This window comes from Rhinatrema bivittatum, chromosome 5 (genome assembly GCF_901001135.1).
Source record: "Rhinatrema bivittatum chromosome 5, aRhiBiv1.1, whole genome shotgun sequence".
In the NCBI taxonomy this organism is placed as follows: Eukaryota; Metazoa; Chordata; class Amphibia; order Gymnophiona; family Rhinatrematidae; genus Rhinatrema; species Rhinatrema bivittatum.
In genome coordinates this window covers 73,322,930-73,341,634 of record NC_042619.1, presented here as the reverse complement: position 1 = coordinate 73,341,634, position 18,705 = coordinate 73,322,930, and the positions used below count along the sequence as shown (strand labels likewise).

Genomic DNA, 18,705 nt, shown 5'->3' with positions numbered 1-18,705 from the left:
TTGGCCACTGTTGGAAACAGGATGCTGGGCTTGATGGACCCTTGGTCTGACCCAGTATGGCATTTTCTTATGTTCTTATTCTCTCTACTCCTTCAGGCATGTCCATCCTGTTGCAGACCTAAGTATCCACAAATAGCCAAACTTTACTTTCTATCCCTTCCACAATGTCGCTCACAGTTATTGAACAGAACCTGTCCCAATATCGATCCCTGAGGCACTCCACTTAACACTGTTCTCTCTTCAGAATAGGTTCTGTTTATCATTACACGCTGTCTCCTGTCAGTCAACCAGTTTGTAATCCACACCACCACCTTGGCGCTCACTCCCAAACTTCTCATTTTATTCACAAGCCTCAAATGAGGGACCGTATTAAAAGCTTTGCTGAAATCCAAGTAGATTACATCGAGCACTCTGCCTCAATCCAGTCCTCTAGTCGCCCAATCAAAAAAAATCAGATTTGCCTGACAGGACCTTCCCCTGGTGAATCCATGGTGCCTCGGGTCCAGCAACTCACTGGATTGTAAATAGTTCACCATCCTTTCCTACAGAAGTCTCCATTAATTTTCCCACTAGAGGTGAGGCTAAGCAACCTGTAAATTTCTAGCCTCCTCTTTGCTACCACCCTTGTGAAGTAGGATCACAACTGCTCTTCTCCAATTTCGTGGCACCACTTCCATTTCCAAGGATCTATTGAATAGGTCTTTCGGTGGACTCGGCTGCACATCTCTGAGCTCACGTAATATCCTGGGATGTACCTCTTCTGACCCCATAGTCTTGTACACTTTCAATTTTCCTAGTTCTTCCCATACATTCTCTTCTGTAAATGGGGTTGCATCTACCCCATTTCAATCCATGATCTTGTCAACCAGCAATGGTCCATCTCCAGAGTCTTTAGTGAACATTGAACTGAAGTATTTAATATTTCTGGTATTCTTCATCTTTCTCCAAACATTGCTCCTTATCACCTTTCAATGTCACTATACCACCTTGGGCCATCCTCCTTTCTTTAATATATCTGAAAAATGTTTTGTCACCTTGCTTTACTTCTTTGGCAATCCTTTCTTCCGCCTTTCTTTGCTTTCCTAACTTCTCTCTTGATCTCCCTCACTTTCACCAGGTATTCTTCCCTGTCTTCTCTTTTTGGGATCCTTTGTACTTCTTGAACACTGTTCTTTTTGCCTTTATATTTTCAGCTACCTCCTCTGAGAACCAGATAGGTTTTTTTTACCTTTTACCTTTGTTTACTTTTCTGACATAGATTTGTTGCCTTTGTAATAAATCCTTTTAATTTGGCCCAAGTTGTGCCACGTCACCCTTTTTTTTTCAGTCTTCTAGTTCTTCCTCCAGGTATATTCTCATTTTGACAAAGTCCATACTTTTGAAATTCAAAACTGATCTTCATGTGACTTCTCTGTATCCTCTTTGCTATATTGAGAAATTACTACTTACCTGATAATTTTGTTTTCCTTAATCTAGACAGATGGATTCAGGACCAGTGGGTTTTGCACCTCTACCAGCAGATGGAGACAGAGCAAACTGACATCATAGTATATTTACTCCTGCAGCAACATTAGCCTGCCAGTATTCTCTTTGAAAGCAACTTTGGACAGACTAATAAAAATTTGATTAAAAACAGATAACCATTTCAATACTCAGCCAACATGGAACACTGAGCTCAAACAAGAAATACATTAACAATATTCTAGGGACTGGAGTAACACTTACCAGTAACCCCTGGAACATGTAGCCGCACAAGAAGACTATAGCACAATCATATGGCAGCCAAGGGCGGGAAGCTGAATCCATCTGTCTAGATAAAGGAAAACAAAATTATCAGGTAAGGAGTAATTTCTCATTTCCTAGCACCTAAACAGATTGATTCAGGACCAGTGGGATGTACCCAAGCTACTCCCGAATAGAGTGGGAGACTGCCCGCAGTCCAGTCAAAATCGTATGTGCAAAGGCTGTGTCCTCCCAGGACTACATATCCAGACAATAATACCTGGAAAAGGTGTGGAAGAAGGACCATGTCATAGCTCAGCAAATGTCGAAGGGAGAGAACAATCTAACCGCCACCCATGACACTGCCTGAGCCCTAGTGGAATGAGCAATAACCTGAGTAGGCAACGGGTTTTTCAGCGGCCACATTTGTGGCTGTGACTACCTCCTTAATCTAGCAAGCTATTGTAGCCCGCAAAGCCAGCTCGCCCTGTTTACCTTTACCATGAAGGACAAATAGGCAATCCATTTTTCGGAAAGGTTTAGGGACCTCCAGATACCTGAGGACATGTCTCTTGATATTCAAGGGTCACAAAAGGCAATTTTACTCTCATTTCTTTCCTTATCCAGAGATGGCAAGGAAATGGACTGATTCAAGTGAAAATCTAAGACCACTTTAGGCAAGAAAGAAGGAACAGTATGCAGCTGTATCACTCCTGGAGTCACCCAAAGTAATGGCTCCCAGCAAGACAAGGCCTGCAGTTCAGAATTAGACGCACATAACATATTGCTACCAGAAACACTGTTTTCTAGGTCAGTAATCTCAAAGAAAGGCTATACTATGGTCAAAACACAGGGATCGCCAGGAAATCCAACCCCAGATTAAGACTCCACAAGGGTACCAGTAAACACAAGGGAGGACGAAGATGTTTTACTCCCTTCAAGAAACGGACCCTTCAAGAAACGGATTCACCATTCACCTGACCTCTGAAACAAGTAAGGGCTGCTAGCTGTACCTTCAAGGAACCTGAACCCATCCTGCAAAAATTCCAAAATGAGCGGGATCCTAACTGACAGGCCGATACAGTAAAGTGCAGCCGCGGTTACCCTGCTTCTAACCCACTTTCTACTCACAATTTGGCCGCGTTAGTCCAACCCGCGATTCACTATCCCTTTTAACCCATCCTTACCGCTTCTTTAAATCAACGGGAAACCCTTTCCGCCCGCGGCATGTATATGAGATGTAAACGATCGGATTAGATATTCCTTCCCATACAGTAACATGTGCCCCGATTATCGCTTTTTTAACCTGCAGTTTTGCCGCATGTTTAACCTGCTAATTTACCGCCTACCCTTAACCCCTGCGTTAGTGTGGAGCGTCAGGTCAGAGAGACAAAATTTCATGGGCAAACGACCCCCTCACCCCCCGGGACAAGAGCCAGGATCGGGCAAACTTTCCCCCAGCCCCCTCTCACCTGCCCTGGTCGCGTCGATGGTGCCGGTCTCCTGTGCGGGCGCGCTGACAGCTCCGGAGCAGGAAGGAAGGACCTGTTGTTTCCAAGCATAACCTAAACTCTTTCCTGCCCAACCTAAAATCCAACACGATGGGAAAGCATAACCTAAACTCTTGCCTGCCCAACCTAAAATCCAACGCGCCGGGAAAGCATAACCTAAACTCTTGCCTGCCCAACCTAAAATCCAACACGCCAGGAAAGCCACTCTTCAGATCTCGACTAATCCCATCCCCCAGCCCCCGCTCACCTGCCCTGGCCGCGTCCATGGGTGCCGGTCTCCGGGGCAGCCCCAGTCCTCTCTCCCATCCTCCCGGGGGCAGCCGGCGGCGAGAGCGAGAGCAGCCCAGGGCGGATCGCGAGGCGGCTTCCAGCAGCCCCCGCCAGCGAGGGTCCATGAACGCACACCGTGACCTGAGCGCCCGGCTGGACTTCCGAGGTCACGGCGTGCGCTCATGGCAGCAAAGGTGCATGAACGCACGCACGCCGTGACCTGAGCGCCCAACTGGACGTCAGAGGTCATGGTGTGCGCCCATTCACCATCGCCAGCGAGGGCTGCTGGAAGCCGCCTCGCCATCCGCCCCGGGCTGCTCTCGCTCTCGCCGCCGGCTGCCCCCGGGAGGATGGGAGAGAGGACTCTGGCTGCCCCGGAGACGGGCACCCATGGACGCAGCCAGGGCAGGTGAGTGGGGGCTGGGGGATGGGATTAGTCGCGATCTGAAGAGTGGCTTTCCCGGTGCGTTGGATTTTAGGTTTTCTTTTGCTTAAAGTTGGGATCCACTTCTTGGTACCTGTCATTTCAAATGTCATTTGAAATGACATTTGAAATGACAGGTACCAGCAAACCCAGGATACTGTATAGGCGCTGTATAGCGCCTATACAGTAAAATGGATTGCGCTTCATGGACGTGCGTTGGACGCAGCTTGCATTTGCATGCTATTTAAATACAGTATCGAGCGGTATGTGATCCAGACTGTGCGTGCGGCAAACGCGGGTGCGCCCAGCACTAACACACCTCTTTCTATTGCACCTTACTGTATCGGCCTGTGAATGAGGAAACATGCCTCAATCCTCACACTAAGCCTCAAACACTCGCCAAACCCGCACATAAGCTAAGAAAGTGGAGAATGTTCATGCTTCTAGCAAGGAGACAATCACCGCAGTAGAATATCCACGCTTCATCAAGCAAGCCCTCTCGAGGGCAGGTCTTAACAGAAATCCCCAGCGATCTACCATCTGCTGAAATGCTTTGTCCGACAATACCCATTCTCCTAGGTTCAAACTCTCCTTGCTAAGAAAGTCTCTTCTTACATTGGCTTTTCCTGCAATGTGCAAGGCCGAGACCTCCTGAAGATGCACTTCCACCCTGTTAGAATTTGTGGAAGCAATGGTAGTGCAACAGTCTTATCTGACTCAGCTCGGGAAGGAAGGTAGACCCGGAGTTCCCGGCGACAGACCGACACCCGCACAGAGGAAACATGGGCAACAGAACCCTATGGCAGTCCAAGCCAGAAGGCAGGCAGCAGACAAGGGTAATCCAAACACAATCCAGGTAGTAGGCAGGCAGCAGACAAGAGTAATCCAAAGACAGTCCCAAACAGCAGCAAGACACGAGCTCTGAAGACAGCACAAGCGAGCCTGTAGCTGAGGCAAGGAACTTGTGCTGGGCTGACAGATTAAATACTGTAGTTTTCCCGCGCTAGGTGCGGGGGCTGCCGGGAGAGACACCGAAGAAAGGGGAGGAGTGACGCTGTGTCAGCTTGAACACTGCATCGCAGCGCAGGACTGCGCCGGGGAGAGCCCCGATCATGGTGGATGGCTGGCAGCCACGCAGGAGCACAGGTTTGTTTCCTAATTTGCCCATTCCATAAGTTGGTCTATTTCCTGCGATGCTTGCTGGCTCTTGGTTCCTCCCTGCCAACTGATGTAAGCCACTGTCATTGCGTTGTCCAACCTTACTCGACTGCTTGACCCTGCAGCCTATCGTTGAACTGCATGCATGCTAATCGTACTGCCCGGGCTTCCAGTTGATTGATGTTCCAGAGAGACTCCTCTCTATTCCAACGTCCTTAGTTCCTGACAGTGAGCTCCCCAACCCTGGAGGCTCGCGTCTGTCGTGAGTACCAACCAGACCTGCAATGTCAGGGTAACTCCCTCTCTCAGATGATCTGCTTACAACCACCACTGGACGTGAATGCAGAATTCCATTGGCAGGTGGAGCCAAATCGAATATTCCTGAGACTGTGGGTTATAATGATACAGCAGAGAGAGCTGAAGAGAATGCATGTGTGCCCTTGCCCATGGCACCATTTCCAGGGTTGCCACCATTAAATCAAGCACTTGAAGATAGAACCACACGTTCAGGTGAATGGTATCCATCAACAGATGCAGCTGTGCCAACAACTTCTGAATATGAACTTCTGTGTCAAACCAAACCCCGAGAAACTCCAGCAACTGAACAGGCTGAAGAGTTCTCTTGGCAAGGTTCACCATAAGAACATGCCATACTGGGTCAGACCAAGTGTCCATCAAGCCCAGCATCCTGTTTCCAACAGTAGCAAATCCAGGCCATAAAAACCTGGCAAGTACCCAAAAACTAAGTCTATTCCATGTTACCATTGCTAGTAATAGCAGTGGCTGTTTTCTAAGTCAACTTAATTAATAGCAGGTAATGGACTTCTCCTCCAAGAACTTATCCAATTCTTTTTTAAACACAGCTACACTAACTGCACTAACCACATCCTCTGGCAACAAATTCCAGAGTTTAATTGTGCGTTGAGTGAAAAAAAACTCTCTCCAATTAGTTTTAAATGTGCCACATGCTAATTTCATGGAGTGCCCCTAGTCTTTCTATTATCCGAAAAAGTAAATAACCGATTCACATTTACCCATTCTAGACCTCTCATGATTTTAAACACCCATATCATATCCCCTCTCAGCCGTCTCTCCTCCAAGCTGAAAAGTCCTAACCTCTTTAGTCTTTCCTCATAGTGGAGCTGTTCCATCCCCTTTATCATTTTGGTCGCCCTTCTCTGTACCTTCTCCATTGCAACTATATCTTTTTTGAGATGCGGCGACCAGAACTGTACACAGTATTCAAGGTGCGGTCTCACCATGGAGCGATACAGAGGCATTATGACATTTTCCGTTTTATTCACCATTCCCTTTCTAATAATTCCCAACATTCTGTTTGCTTTTTTGACTGCCGCAGAACACTGAACCGATGATTTCAATGTGTTATTCACTATGATGCCTAGATCTCTTTCTTGGATGGTAGCTCCTAATATGGAACCTAACATTGCGTAACTATAGCAGCCGAGCTCCTGCAACAGGGAGATCATTTTGTGGGTCACCATGTGGCTTTCATCCAGACACTTGGCACAAATCTGTCGATTGTCCAGATACAGGTGTACTAGGGTCCCATCCTCCCTCAACTCTGCCCCAACTACCACCATTACTTTGAAAAAGGTTCTGCAAGCGGTGGTCAGACCAAAAGGCAGCTCCTGAAACCAATAATGGCATTCCAAAACTACAAATCGCAAAAAACATTGGTGCTCTAGTTGGATGGGAATATGTAGATACACCTCAACAGATCCAGAGAGGACAGAAATTCCCTGAACTGAACGGCCATTATCACTGAATACAATGTTTCCATGCGAAAAAGTGTCACCCACAAATGATGGTTAACACCTTTGAGATCCAGGATGGGACGAAAAGAACCCCCCTTCTTGGGCACAACAAAATAGATGGAATATCGACCCATATTTCCTTGAGACATGGGCACTGGAACCACAGCCCTCAGACTAAGGAGCCTTGATAATGTTCACTCCACCACCTGCTTTATTTTATGTGGAGCGAGGCAGGGAGAAACCATGAACACGTCCCGAGGAACACTGCAAAACTCCAGTGCATATCCTTCACGTATCACCTCCCGAACCCATTGATCCGTTGTGATTTTGATCCACCTCTGATAGAGGGACGCCTCTCTCTGTTTTATTTCCTGTCCCTGAGGGTGGGTCAGTAAACCATTGGGAGGCTCCGGAAGTTCCACTCCCCGAGCGCACGAACCATCTGGGTTGTCTGGGACGAAAGAAAATGAGACCTACTGAAACGTTGCTCCTCCTCTATAGGGACGAAAATGCTTGGATTTCATTTACATTTATTTGAATTTATAAACCGCCTAACACTAAAAGGCCTAGGTGGTGAACAAGTTTACATACATAATATAATAAAACATAAAAAGAAAATAAAATCAGTAATATACAGTAACAAACCAATTTGAATAAGAGACTTAAATACACTAAAAACAGAACTGATTTAATAAAAATTAAAATAAACCATGTTAAAATGAATATTTATTTATTTTACTATTTTCTATACCGGCTTTCACGACCAAGGGTCACTTCAAACCGGTTTACATTTAACAGGGCGTGCATTGTACAGAGAACTCGAGCAACTATAACTGGTGCAAGAATTGTAGTTACAATAAACAGGGAAGTACACAACTGGGAGCAGAGGAAGAAGAAGAAAAGAGATTGATTGAAAAAACAAATTATTTACAATGAATATTTACAAAGTTGCAATATTAAATCCAAAGTGGACTGAATGAAGTCGTGAATGAAGTTGATGATAGAGTGATAGAGCAAGGTGGGTAACATTAACTATAGGCCAGATTAAATAAAAACATTTTAATCTGTTTTCTAAACATCTTGAGTGAGTCACATTGCCTAATATTTATTGGAAAAGAATTTCATAAAGTTGGTGCAGTGATGGAAAAGGCACATACGCGAGTAATGTGAAGCCTAGCTTGTTTGGGAGATGGAATTTCCAAAAGGTCTTGCTGTGAGGAACGCAGTAGTCTGGGGAGGTCGATAGAATTTAAGACTTGCATTGGCCCAAAGACAGGTTTGATCATTGAGAAGTTTGTAAACGAGAATACCAAGTTTTATTTAATCCGTTCATTAATAGAGCGCCAATGCAATTCAATTAGAACTGGAGTAATGTGTTTTACATATGCAAGGAGCCGAGCGGCAGAGTTCAACTACAACTGCAGAGAGCAAAGATAAGTTTGGGGAACCCCTATGTATAAACTATTGTAGTAGTCGAGGATGGGAAAGATAGAGGCTTGAAGAACTGTGTGGAATTCAGGAGAATGTAATGGTTTTTGAGACCAAAAAGGACACAGGTCCTGTAAAATCCCTGTGAAATAACTTGCTTGATCATTAGTGCACTCTACATTTTGGCACCATTGATGCAGGGGACTCCCCTGCAAATCAGCCCGTCATCTTGTAGTGGCCAGTTTCTCCCATTTGCTTCTAAACAAAAGTGAGCCTTCAAAGGGCAACTTCATAAGATTAGTCTTAGAGGTTGCATCGGCCAACCAATTTCTCAGCCATAACTGACGCCTGGCTACTATTACCAAAGCCACCACTCTGGCTGAGGTGAAGAACAAATCGCAGCCCACATCTTCCAGAAAGGCGGCTGCTAACTCCCTAATTGCCCTGGAATTCACTCCAGAGTCATCGACCTGCTGAGGAAGAAGTAAACAAGAGCGAGCCACCAGGGAACCTCAAGAAGCTATCTGCAAAGTCATTGCTACTGCTTCAAATGCTTGTTTAAAGATGGTCTCAATCCTTCTATAATGAACATCCTTCAAGGCTGCTCCTCCCTTTGAAATTAGCCTCCAAGGTGCCCCACTCAAGATCAATCAATTCTTGAATGGCCTCCATCACATGGAACAAACAAGAGGCTTTACGCAAAGAAATCAAAATGGGATTTTTTTTCTTTGGTCCAAAATTGGAGTCTGTCCCAGGTACTCTCAGCATTTTCAAAGTCTGGGAAATCAGAGCTGGCAGCTCATCTCTATGACGGGACCGCAACATAGTCCTGAACGGTTTCAGTCCTGGAAGGATTTCCCATCTCCAAAGGAGACAGGGTCAGCCTTCTTCATCCATATCCCTATCAGGAAGGCCTACAGTTGATCTAGGTGTATTTCGGAACTTAACAGCAGTACTGGGCTGTGAATCTGCCTTGGCAGGACTGGACTAGGCTGAGGACTGTACTTGAAGAAAAGATTGCAATCCTTGAAAAGCAAGTTTGCTTACCGTAAACGGTGTTTTCCGTAGATAGCAGACGAATTAGCCATGCTGTCTGGGTCGTCCTCTGTGCCACTAGGTGGCGGAGCTCTCCAAGATCACCCAAAGTCTTTGGTGAGGAGTTCCTCCCTGCATGCTACATGCCTCCTTGATGCTCCTCAGTCTGTGTCAAAGCAAGATGAAATGCGATGCCGGAACTGTCCCAGGAGGCGGGCGGGTTAGCATGGCTAATTCATCTGTTATCTACGGAAAACACTGTTTACGGTAAGCAAACTTGCTTTTTTCCCCATAGATAAGCAGCTGAATTAGCCATGCTGTCTGGGAGTCCCCAGCTGAAGTATTGAGCGTGTAAGCCTTTGTAAGTAGTTCTAGAACAGTTATCGCTCAATACTATATGAGAGGCGGACAGTTCTTATAAGTGAGTTGAAGTAGAAGTATTCTTGTCTAAGATTATCCGCCCCATCTTTGCATCCTCTTTCGTTTGTTTGTCTAAACAATAATGGGATGTGAAGGTGTGCAGCAAGGACCATGTGGCTGCTTTACAGATATCTGAGATAGATACATTGTAGAGATGTGCAAATGAAGTAGCCATCGCTCGCACTTGATGGGTTTTGGTTGTGGAAGATAGGGATTCTGAATGTTTTTGATAGCAGAAAAGTATACAGTTAGAAAGCCAGGATGATAATGTCCGTTTAGAAACAGGAAGTCCTGGTGCATTTGGGTTGAAAGAGAGGAAGAGTTGTAAGGCTCTGTTAGCAGAGTGACTGCGCTTCTTGTAGTACGCAAGTGCCCGTTTGCAGTCCAAAGTGTGGAGGCGCTGTTCGCTGTCATCTGTGTGCAGCTTGGGATGAAAAGTTGGCAAGGTTATGGTTTGGTTCAAGTGAAAGGGGGATACCACTTTTGGAAGAAAGGTAGGATGTGTACGTAGCATAACTTTGTCGTGGTAGAATTCAAGGTAAGGTGGGTAGTGCACCAAGGCCTGGAGTTCACTGATTTGCCTTGCGGATGTGAGGGCGATTAAAAATAGCAACTTCCAGGATAGGTTTCTAGGGTGACAGCTGTCTATCAGTTCGAAAGATGGTAGCATCAGCTGTTCCGGAACTGGGTTGACATCCCATTGTACTGGTGGCTTCTTTAAGGGGGGGTCGCAGATGTAGGACACCTTTCATAAAGCGGGAAATAAGAGAATGACAGGCTATCGATTCCCCAGTGAGAGGCGTGTGATAAGCTGCTATGGCACTGAGGTGGACATGAAGAGAGGAGGTGGCGAGTCCCTGAGTGTAAAGTTAGTGGAGGTAAGTCAGAAGACGTTCTGGTGGACACGTGAGTGGGTTTGTGCCTATTGAGGAACACCAGGATGCATAATGCGCCCATTTGCATTGGTAGTTGAGCCGCGTTGATGGTTTTTCTAGATGCTATTAGAATATCTTCCAATTGAGGTGAGATATTTAGATTTTGGAATGTGACCCTTTCAATCTCCATGCAGTGAGATTTACTGAAGGGGATGGAGCATTGATCCTCGTTGTTGGGTGAGAAGGGTGGGGGCGTTCCCTAAAATTGGTTTGCAGATCAACAGTTGAACTAGGTAGCTGTACCACGGTTGACGTGGCCATGCTGGAGCGATGGGGTGGAAGGGAAAGGCCGAGGCCGGAGCCCAGAGCCCTCCCAAAACCGGGTTCATATCCTTAGGGAGTGAGGCCATGAGATTATCCACGGAGGGACTTTGCAGACCCAGCTCCTCCGAAACAAAAGGGAGGAGGGGCTCTAACTCCTCCTTACGAAAAAGATGAAGGGCTCTGGGGTCATCCCCCTCTAGGGGGGGCATCCGCCGAATCCGAGGAAGCAGCGGGGTCCGAGGACCCGGGGGGGGGGGGAACCCCCGGGACCACCCGCACCCAAACTGGTCCCTGAGGCTCAGCGGCCAGTCAAGTGGTCAACGGCGCTGAACGAGGGATTTTTGGCGGGGGGGGGGGGGCAAGGGGGGGGCTTTCGTCCAGCTCATGCAGGCTAGCTAGATAAGATTTGTGCATGAGGAGGACGAAATCCGCAGAAAAAGGGACCTTGGATTTGCCGGGGAGGGCGAGGGAAGGTCAGGACCCCCCCTCCTGGGGACCCACGGGGGCCAAATCGGGGGTTAAATCAAAAAAATCCGGCCCCCCAGCCCCAGGGAGCACCGAAATCGGCCCCAATGAAAAATCCAAGATGGCGGCCGTTCCCGGGCTCTGCCGTCCCGGGAAAGGCCTAGCCATGCCGGGAGGAGTGGAGCCCCAGGCTAAATTTGCTTGTCCTGCCGAGGAGGGACCTTCCCCACCCGGCAGGCAAGCAGTGCAGAGGCTCTGACGCGAAAAATGCGAAGAGGACAGCCCACAAGAAAGACAGGCTAAACCTCAGCTGAAGAAAAAAAAGTTGAAAAAAAGCTTGACTGACAGCCTGTACAGCAGGAGAGAGCAGGCGGGAAACCTGCTGCCTTCTATTTCTCTGACTGCCATTTCTAGCCCTACTCTGACCAGAAAAAAATAAAAAAGCTGGTCAACTGCTGCAAATAAGTTAGAGGTAGGTGAGCACCTGCAACTTATTGAAAGTTTAACACCTTTTAACTCCTTTTTTTTTTTTTTTACTGAGCGCAGTAGCGGGTTCAAAACCCTCTCAGCAGCCGGAGGGGGAACGAGGCCCAGAGAGCGTCGGTCCCCACACCTGGAAGCGTCCACAGACTCAGGACTATGCAGGGAACCCCCTCCTGCAAAAGGGGACAAGCCCCCCTGAGCCGGGCAAGAGCTGGGAGACGGACGTCTCCCACACAAAAAACAGAAAAGCACTAAAGGCGGCAAAAATTTCCTTCAGAGATCGTTTTTTTTTGTTTTTTTTTTTAAACAAGAACCAAAAGAAGTACTTGCTTGAGCCTAAAGAGAAAGAAGAGGCTGACTAGCCTACAGCAGAGAACCAAAGGGGAGATGCTGCACCTGCTGGAGACAGACGAATACTGAAGGGTTAGAGGATAGGCTCTGTCCTGATATAGGGCATCCTGCAGGTTTTAGTCTGTCTCCACCTGCTGGAAAGGAGGCTCAACCCACCGTCTGGACTGATCCGGGTATGTACAGGAAACCAAGGATGACATTGATGCGGCACAGCTGGTCACAGCGGTGCAAGGGCAACCGTTCATGGGCATGGCACCAAAGTGCGGCAGTAAGCTGCTAGCCCAGGCGCTAATCACCCTTTCTCCCAGGGAGATTGCATTGCCAAGGCTGGCAAGCAGGAGGGCAGACAACATCATCCAGGGCTCCCGCCCGTGGAGACTAGTTCCTTGAGACGTGGAAAGGATGAGCTCTCCCTCCCCACAGGAACGGCATGGTTCTCGATCCTTCCACCATCTGAATCCACCGATGACAAGCAATCGCTTTACCGCCATGGAACTCAGGCAAGTCCCCAGGCTCAGCAGCCTACATGGATCACCGGACTGTATAGTTCAGTCCTGTCAGCAATGTGGAAAAAAAAGAAAAAAAGAGCAAAAAAGAGGACACAAATACAAAGCTTGCAGGAACAGGTTTTTTTTTGTTTTTTGATTAACAGACTCTGCCAGGCTTCACAGGGGAGAGCCCACCATGTGGCCAGTAGACAGTTGGAAAAAAGAATAAAACTACCAGAAAGGAAAGCTGCAGCGCTAGAAAAAAATCACTTACAAACTGTAAGAAGAGAGCAAATTTGAATATTGTAAAAGACCACTTTTTCTGATAAAACAGAACATGAGCTTCACAATTGCGAGACAACAGTTCAGTGGACTGAGGGACTCTGCCTAGTGGGCCTAGTGGGCAGGGTGATGCTACAGCTGCACATCCTCAGTGGGGCATGCTGAGGGGCTTTCAGCATGCCCCACTGAGGATCAAAGTTCTGTGCCGGGCTCCATCCAATGATGTCACCCATATGTGAGGACTACCATCCTGCTTGCCTAGGAGAAAATAAAATGAACATAAATTGAACAGTATTTCCTGATCAGGTAGGGAGGGCAAGAGACCTAAAAAAGAAAAAAAATGAGAAAACATATGAAAGGAAACTTCAGTGAATCAAAGAAAAATTCCCACTGAACCAAGAAAGAAAAGGAACCAATATTTGGCGTGAATGTTTGGCAGTTAATTCTATGGATGGAGAACAAAAAAAATTCTAATTGAACATCTCAGTTTGGGAAGCTATAGGCAACATGTCATGGATGACAAAGAGATGGGGTGGCATGAGACTAACCAATTTGTTGCGGCATGAGTTTTGATGACAAGAAACATCTTTATCAGTAAGAAATCATGCAACTCATCAGTTTAAATCCATGGAAAATGTTTAACTTTGGAAAATTACAGGAAATATATTTATTGTATACCTTGCATAACACTCACCTATTTTCATGGTCCTGCTAGCTCCAGGCTTATTGTTATAACAGATTCTTTGTAGTTCACATCGTCCTGTGAGTTTTCGTACTATAAACTTCAGACATCGCCACAGGCATATGCAATAAGAATAGAGCCACACCTGAAACAGCATTCTGTTTAAGAAAGAAATCCAATTTTTTTTATTTTAGTGAAATAGAATGGCATGCTCTGTTCAGATTAATTATTAAGGATCTGTTCCCTCAACTTCACAGTATCTCTTTGGCAGGTAACCTTTACAGGACAGCTGAAGATCAACAAAATAAGCTTTTATTAAATAAGTTAGCCAGCTAAGGCCTAGATTCATCAAACTATTGCATGCAATAGGAAGAGGGGCATGTTTTATGGTAATAGTGCACTTTGTGATAAATAAGCTATTTTAGCACTTCGCATTGGTATTACCACAAAGTGCGATAACTTTTCACACTTTGCCGTGCCACAATTGCTGTAATCCCTACCTATAACCACTGGGGGGGGGGGCAAGAACGAGAGAGACACACACTAGCTATAAGGCCCTTCTAGTAGTTAGGTATTTATACCTCTATGAGAGGCCCACCTAGTTATTTGAGGTGAGGTTTAGATATTAGTGTAGGGGTTAGGGGCCACTCTGACATTCAGAGTGAGACGTATGACCAAAACAGTGCACTCTTGTAACGATTTGATGTCCTTGAGAGTGAGGAAACTCACCCAAAGATGAGATTTGTACAATGTTCTCTCTCTACCTAGCTTGATGTTTCCCAGGTAGAGAGTCCATCAAGCTAGGCTGCTACAGTATTTTATAATCTGTGCACAAGCTATATGCGCAGGTTATAAATTGCAAGTACATATGTGTGCAAACATGCTGACGTATGTAAAGACCGTGAGCCGCACAAGTTTGGACTTATCTGGATAAGTAGCGGACTTACCTGAAAAAGTTCTGATTTATTTAGCTAAGCCACTACTTAGCAGGATAAGTCTGAAAAGTGCTACTGGTCCGTCTAAATAGTGCTTTTCAGACTTTTCTGGCTATGTCAGATAGCCAGAGAAGTCTAAAAACTGCTAAATATCCAGCTAAATCTGACAGTTGGATAAGTAGCACTTAATGCTACTTAGATGGACTAGTAGTGCTTTTCAGACTTATCCAGCTAAGTAGCACCTGCTACAAAGCTGGATAAGTGTGTGCAAATGATATACCCATTTATTTTTACACTAAATTTTTAAGGAATACGCAAGTAGATTTTACATGCAATATTATTTATTTACCAACATTCTATCTGAGATATCACATCGGTTTATATTCAGGGACTGTAGGTATTTCCCTATCCCCAGAGGGCTTACAATCTAAGTTTGTACCTGAGGCAATGGAGGGTAAAGTGTCTTGCCCAAAGTCACAAGGAGTGACAGCGGAACTTGAAACCTAGTCTCCTGGTTCATAGCCCACTGCTCTAACCACTATGCTATTCCTCCTCCCCATATAATATTACCTCCTATAAGTCAGCTTTTACATGCATAAATCAGGGAATTTTCTAACATGCACGCGGCAATGAATTAACCAGTTTTACCAATTAGTCTACCAGTTTGCCCACTCCATCTGCAGCTTGTGAAAATCCTCTTGGCGCTTCAGCCTGAAGTCACCCCATTTCACCCAGACCCCCTCAACCAGATATTTTTTCACTTTTAAGATGTTAATGATCACTTACTCCAGATATTAAGCGGGAGTAGATATACTTAAGTAAAGTACCAAATTTATCTGTTAACTGCTAATAAAATAGTAACTTACTCGTGTAAATGCTGGTCCCTCCCTAGAACGCCACTGGCTCACGCCCTTTTTTTTTTTTTTTTTTACACATGCACCCTGATTTACACGTGTATGTTCAGGTTTCTAAAATAGCATATACCAACGTATATGTATTTTACACACACAAATGCTATTTTTTACGCACGCAATTTTTGCATGAATGTGACTCTAAAAATAGCACAAATTACTGTCTGTACCTAATCACATAAAGCTGTGCCTCCATTCCATTTTAACCCAGAAGCTGCTTTCCCCCTCCATCTTTGACTACCCTATGCAGGAAATTTTACTAGGAAGGCTTCCAGGACAAGGAAGGGTGATGCTGGACAGGAGCAGGCCTTAAAGCCTTAGGAGATTGAGCAGCAGCCTCTTCTTGCTGCTGCTGCTGTGCAGGAAGGTTGTGTTGCCTCTCTGTGGAAACACTTCAGAGGATTTATAGCTGCAGTCAGAATCTCCCTGCTCCTGGCATTATGCACTGATGGAGACCAATGGCAATGCTTCTTAGCCTTCACTTTGTTATGTTTAAGTAAGAATGTGAACCCTGGGCTGAGATAAGAGGTGTCTCCGCCCACAGGGAGGAGCCCTGTGAGCCTCGCTGTCAGCAGGCGCAGTCTCAGTGGTGTGGGACACAGCTAGAAGTGAAAGAAGGAAAAAGTAATGAAGGAAGGAAAAAGTAATGTCTACAGAATTGGAGATATAGTTGTACAGTCCTGGGCAATGGGAATTACCCAGAGTGAGACCACAGCTGAGAAGATCCGGTACTGGCCCGCGGAGCGGGGCACGCTGGGGATCCCCTCTGACGAGTGTAGGCACCTCAGGAATACAGATCCGGTAGTGGCCCGCGGAGCCACATTTTCTGAAACCTGTTGCCATAATGATAGAGGTTGAGGCCCCGAAAATGGTTTATGGCCTGTGGGCACCAAAAAAGGTGAGAGCAGGAATCGACCGTGAATAGTGATTTTACTCATCGAATGATGGAAAAAATATCCCGATGGGAGACCCCTATGACTATGAGGGAATCTTTTTCTGAAGAAAATTTTAAGATTTTTCCATGAGGAAATTTGTGTGACAGTTCTCACAGAGCTCCTAACCGCGAGGCAAACTGCAGTGCGGAAAAAAAGAGACTGAAGGGAGACTCCTGTGGCTGCAGGGATCATGGCATGATGGGCATTGCTCAGTGTGCTAGTCAAAAGTTCTAGAAACTTTGACAGAAACGTTTCCAAGATAGGGCTCCGTCCAGTGACGTCACCCCACCTGGGAGAATTACAAGTATACTTTTGCATTTTCAAAAGTATGTCCATAATTTTCCCAAAAAACTATATGCACACATTAGAAGGTGTAAGTGTGTGCGGTTATTTTTTGTGGGAAATTTTCAAAGGAAAACTATGCGTGTACTTTCCCTTTGAAAACTGGTGGTGTTCTCTGAGGACAGCAGGATGTCAGTCCTCACAAGTGGTTGATATAGTCCGATAAAGCCCAACCTGGAACTTTTATGTCAAAGTTTCTAGAACTCTGACTGTGCCTCACTAAGCATGCCAACATACCATGCATTCACACAAGGAGCCCCTTCAATCCTGTACTTAGCATATATAGCTGAAGCCAACTCCAACTGGAGGTGGGAGGTTTTTGTGAGGACTGATATCCTGCTGTCCTTGCAGAACACCTGTTACAAGTAAGCAATTATGTTTTCTCTGAGGACAAGCAGGATGGCAGTCCTCACAAGTGAAGAATCCCTAGCTGCAGACTGCCTTGAAAGAAACAAGTAGAAAACAATAAGAACCAACAGGCACAACAGTATTTTTGTTAGCACCAAGCCTTTTTTCATTTTATTCTTAGCTGATGAGGAACAGCCTGAAACAAAAATCAATGGGCCCTACCTAGGAGGAGAGTGGAATTTGGTTCTATACCTTAAACAAATTCCTCAGGACAGACTAGTCAAATCTATTGTTGCATTGGCCATCCCTGTCCAAACAGTAATGAGATGTTAATATGTGGCGAGAACTCCATATTGCAGCTTTGCAGATCTCCTCCATGAGGACTGATCGTAGTTGACGCTGCCATGGCTTAGAGAGAGTGAGCCCTGATATTGCCCATTAGATTCAGGCCTATCTGGGCATAACAGAAGGAAATCCATTCTGCTAGACAACTGAATAAAGTCTGTTTGGTAACAGCAATCCTCAGTTTATTCCTGTCAAAAGAAACAAAAAGCTAGGTGTAACGTTTGGCCGGCCATAGGATGTCCCACAACTAGCTGCACTCACCAAGGTGTCTTTGCGGCACGAACACTGCCATCTTTAAACTCTCCTCGCCTGATAGGCCGGGGCCCTAGGCACGCGTTCACAGCGCACTCAATCTCAAGAAGGCTTTATGGTGGGGAACCCTCCATCCAGGCAACTCCAGATGACATCAAGAAGACAGATATTTAAACCACTGCCACCCTTCACTCCTTGCCTCAGCAATGGGTCTCCTGTTTAGCAGTGTGTTGCCTTGTCCAGCCTGCCTTGTCTTTGCCTCATCCAGCCTGCCTTGCCCAGATCTCCTTGCCTTGCTCCTGCCCTAGTCTCTGTTTGTCTTCTTGCACTGACCTCTGCCTGCACCTAGACTACTCTTCTGCCTGTCATCTGCCACTGACCTCTGCCTGAACCTGAACAATGTTTGCTTGCTCCCTGCCCAGACCTCACCTTGATCCCAGATTCTCTCTCTTTCCTTACCCAGGGAGACCATTGCCTAAGCCCTGCCCCCCCAGAACCCAATGGCTCAACTTATGGGGAAAGGGGCTAGTAGAGGTGAAGCTTCTGGCCAATTCTGTCCCAGGGCATGTTTGCCATCTGTTGGTGTGGGCCTAGGGCATTCACTCCAGAGGCTGCACCAACCACATCACAACATAAGGGTCCACTTCTATTACATGGGCTTCAGTCCACTCCAAGTTGAAGTTCAAGGATCTTTTGCAGTCCAAACTGGGCAGAGCTTGTTCACTTTGGTGGACATGTAGCCTGGGAAAAATGTTGGAAGGGCAATTGACTGGTTAAGATGGAATTCCGACATCACCTTAAGCAAAAACTTAAGATAGGTATGCAGAATCTTGTATAAGGTAGATAAATTACTAGAGCCTGGAACTCATTGACCCTGAGTGCAGAAGGTTGCTACCAAAAATACAGCCTTCCAGGTTAGATACTCAAGTCACAGGAGCACAGCG

At 46.1% G+C, this 18,705-nt stretch overlaps 1 protein-coding gene across 6 annotated transcripts in view; it reads right to left on the bottom strand.

The window, feature by feature from the left end:
- ELMOD1 (ELMO domain containing 1) overlaps positions 1–18,705 on the bottom strand; it is a 338,352-nt gene that overhangs the window by 241,651 nt on the left and 77,996 nt on the right. For all 6 annotated transcript variants that reach the window (XR_003856879.1, XM_029602451.1, XM_029602452.1 and 3 more), the window contains exon 3: positions 13,706–13,851. Coding sequence is in view for 5 of the 6 variants with exons in the window: in XM_029602451.1 (XP_029458311.1) it covers positions 13,706–13,851 (146 nt within the window). In the remaining variant the exon portion in view is untranslated. The remainder of the gene's footprint in view (positions 1–13,705; positions 13,852–18,705) is intronic.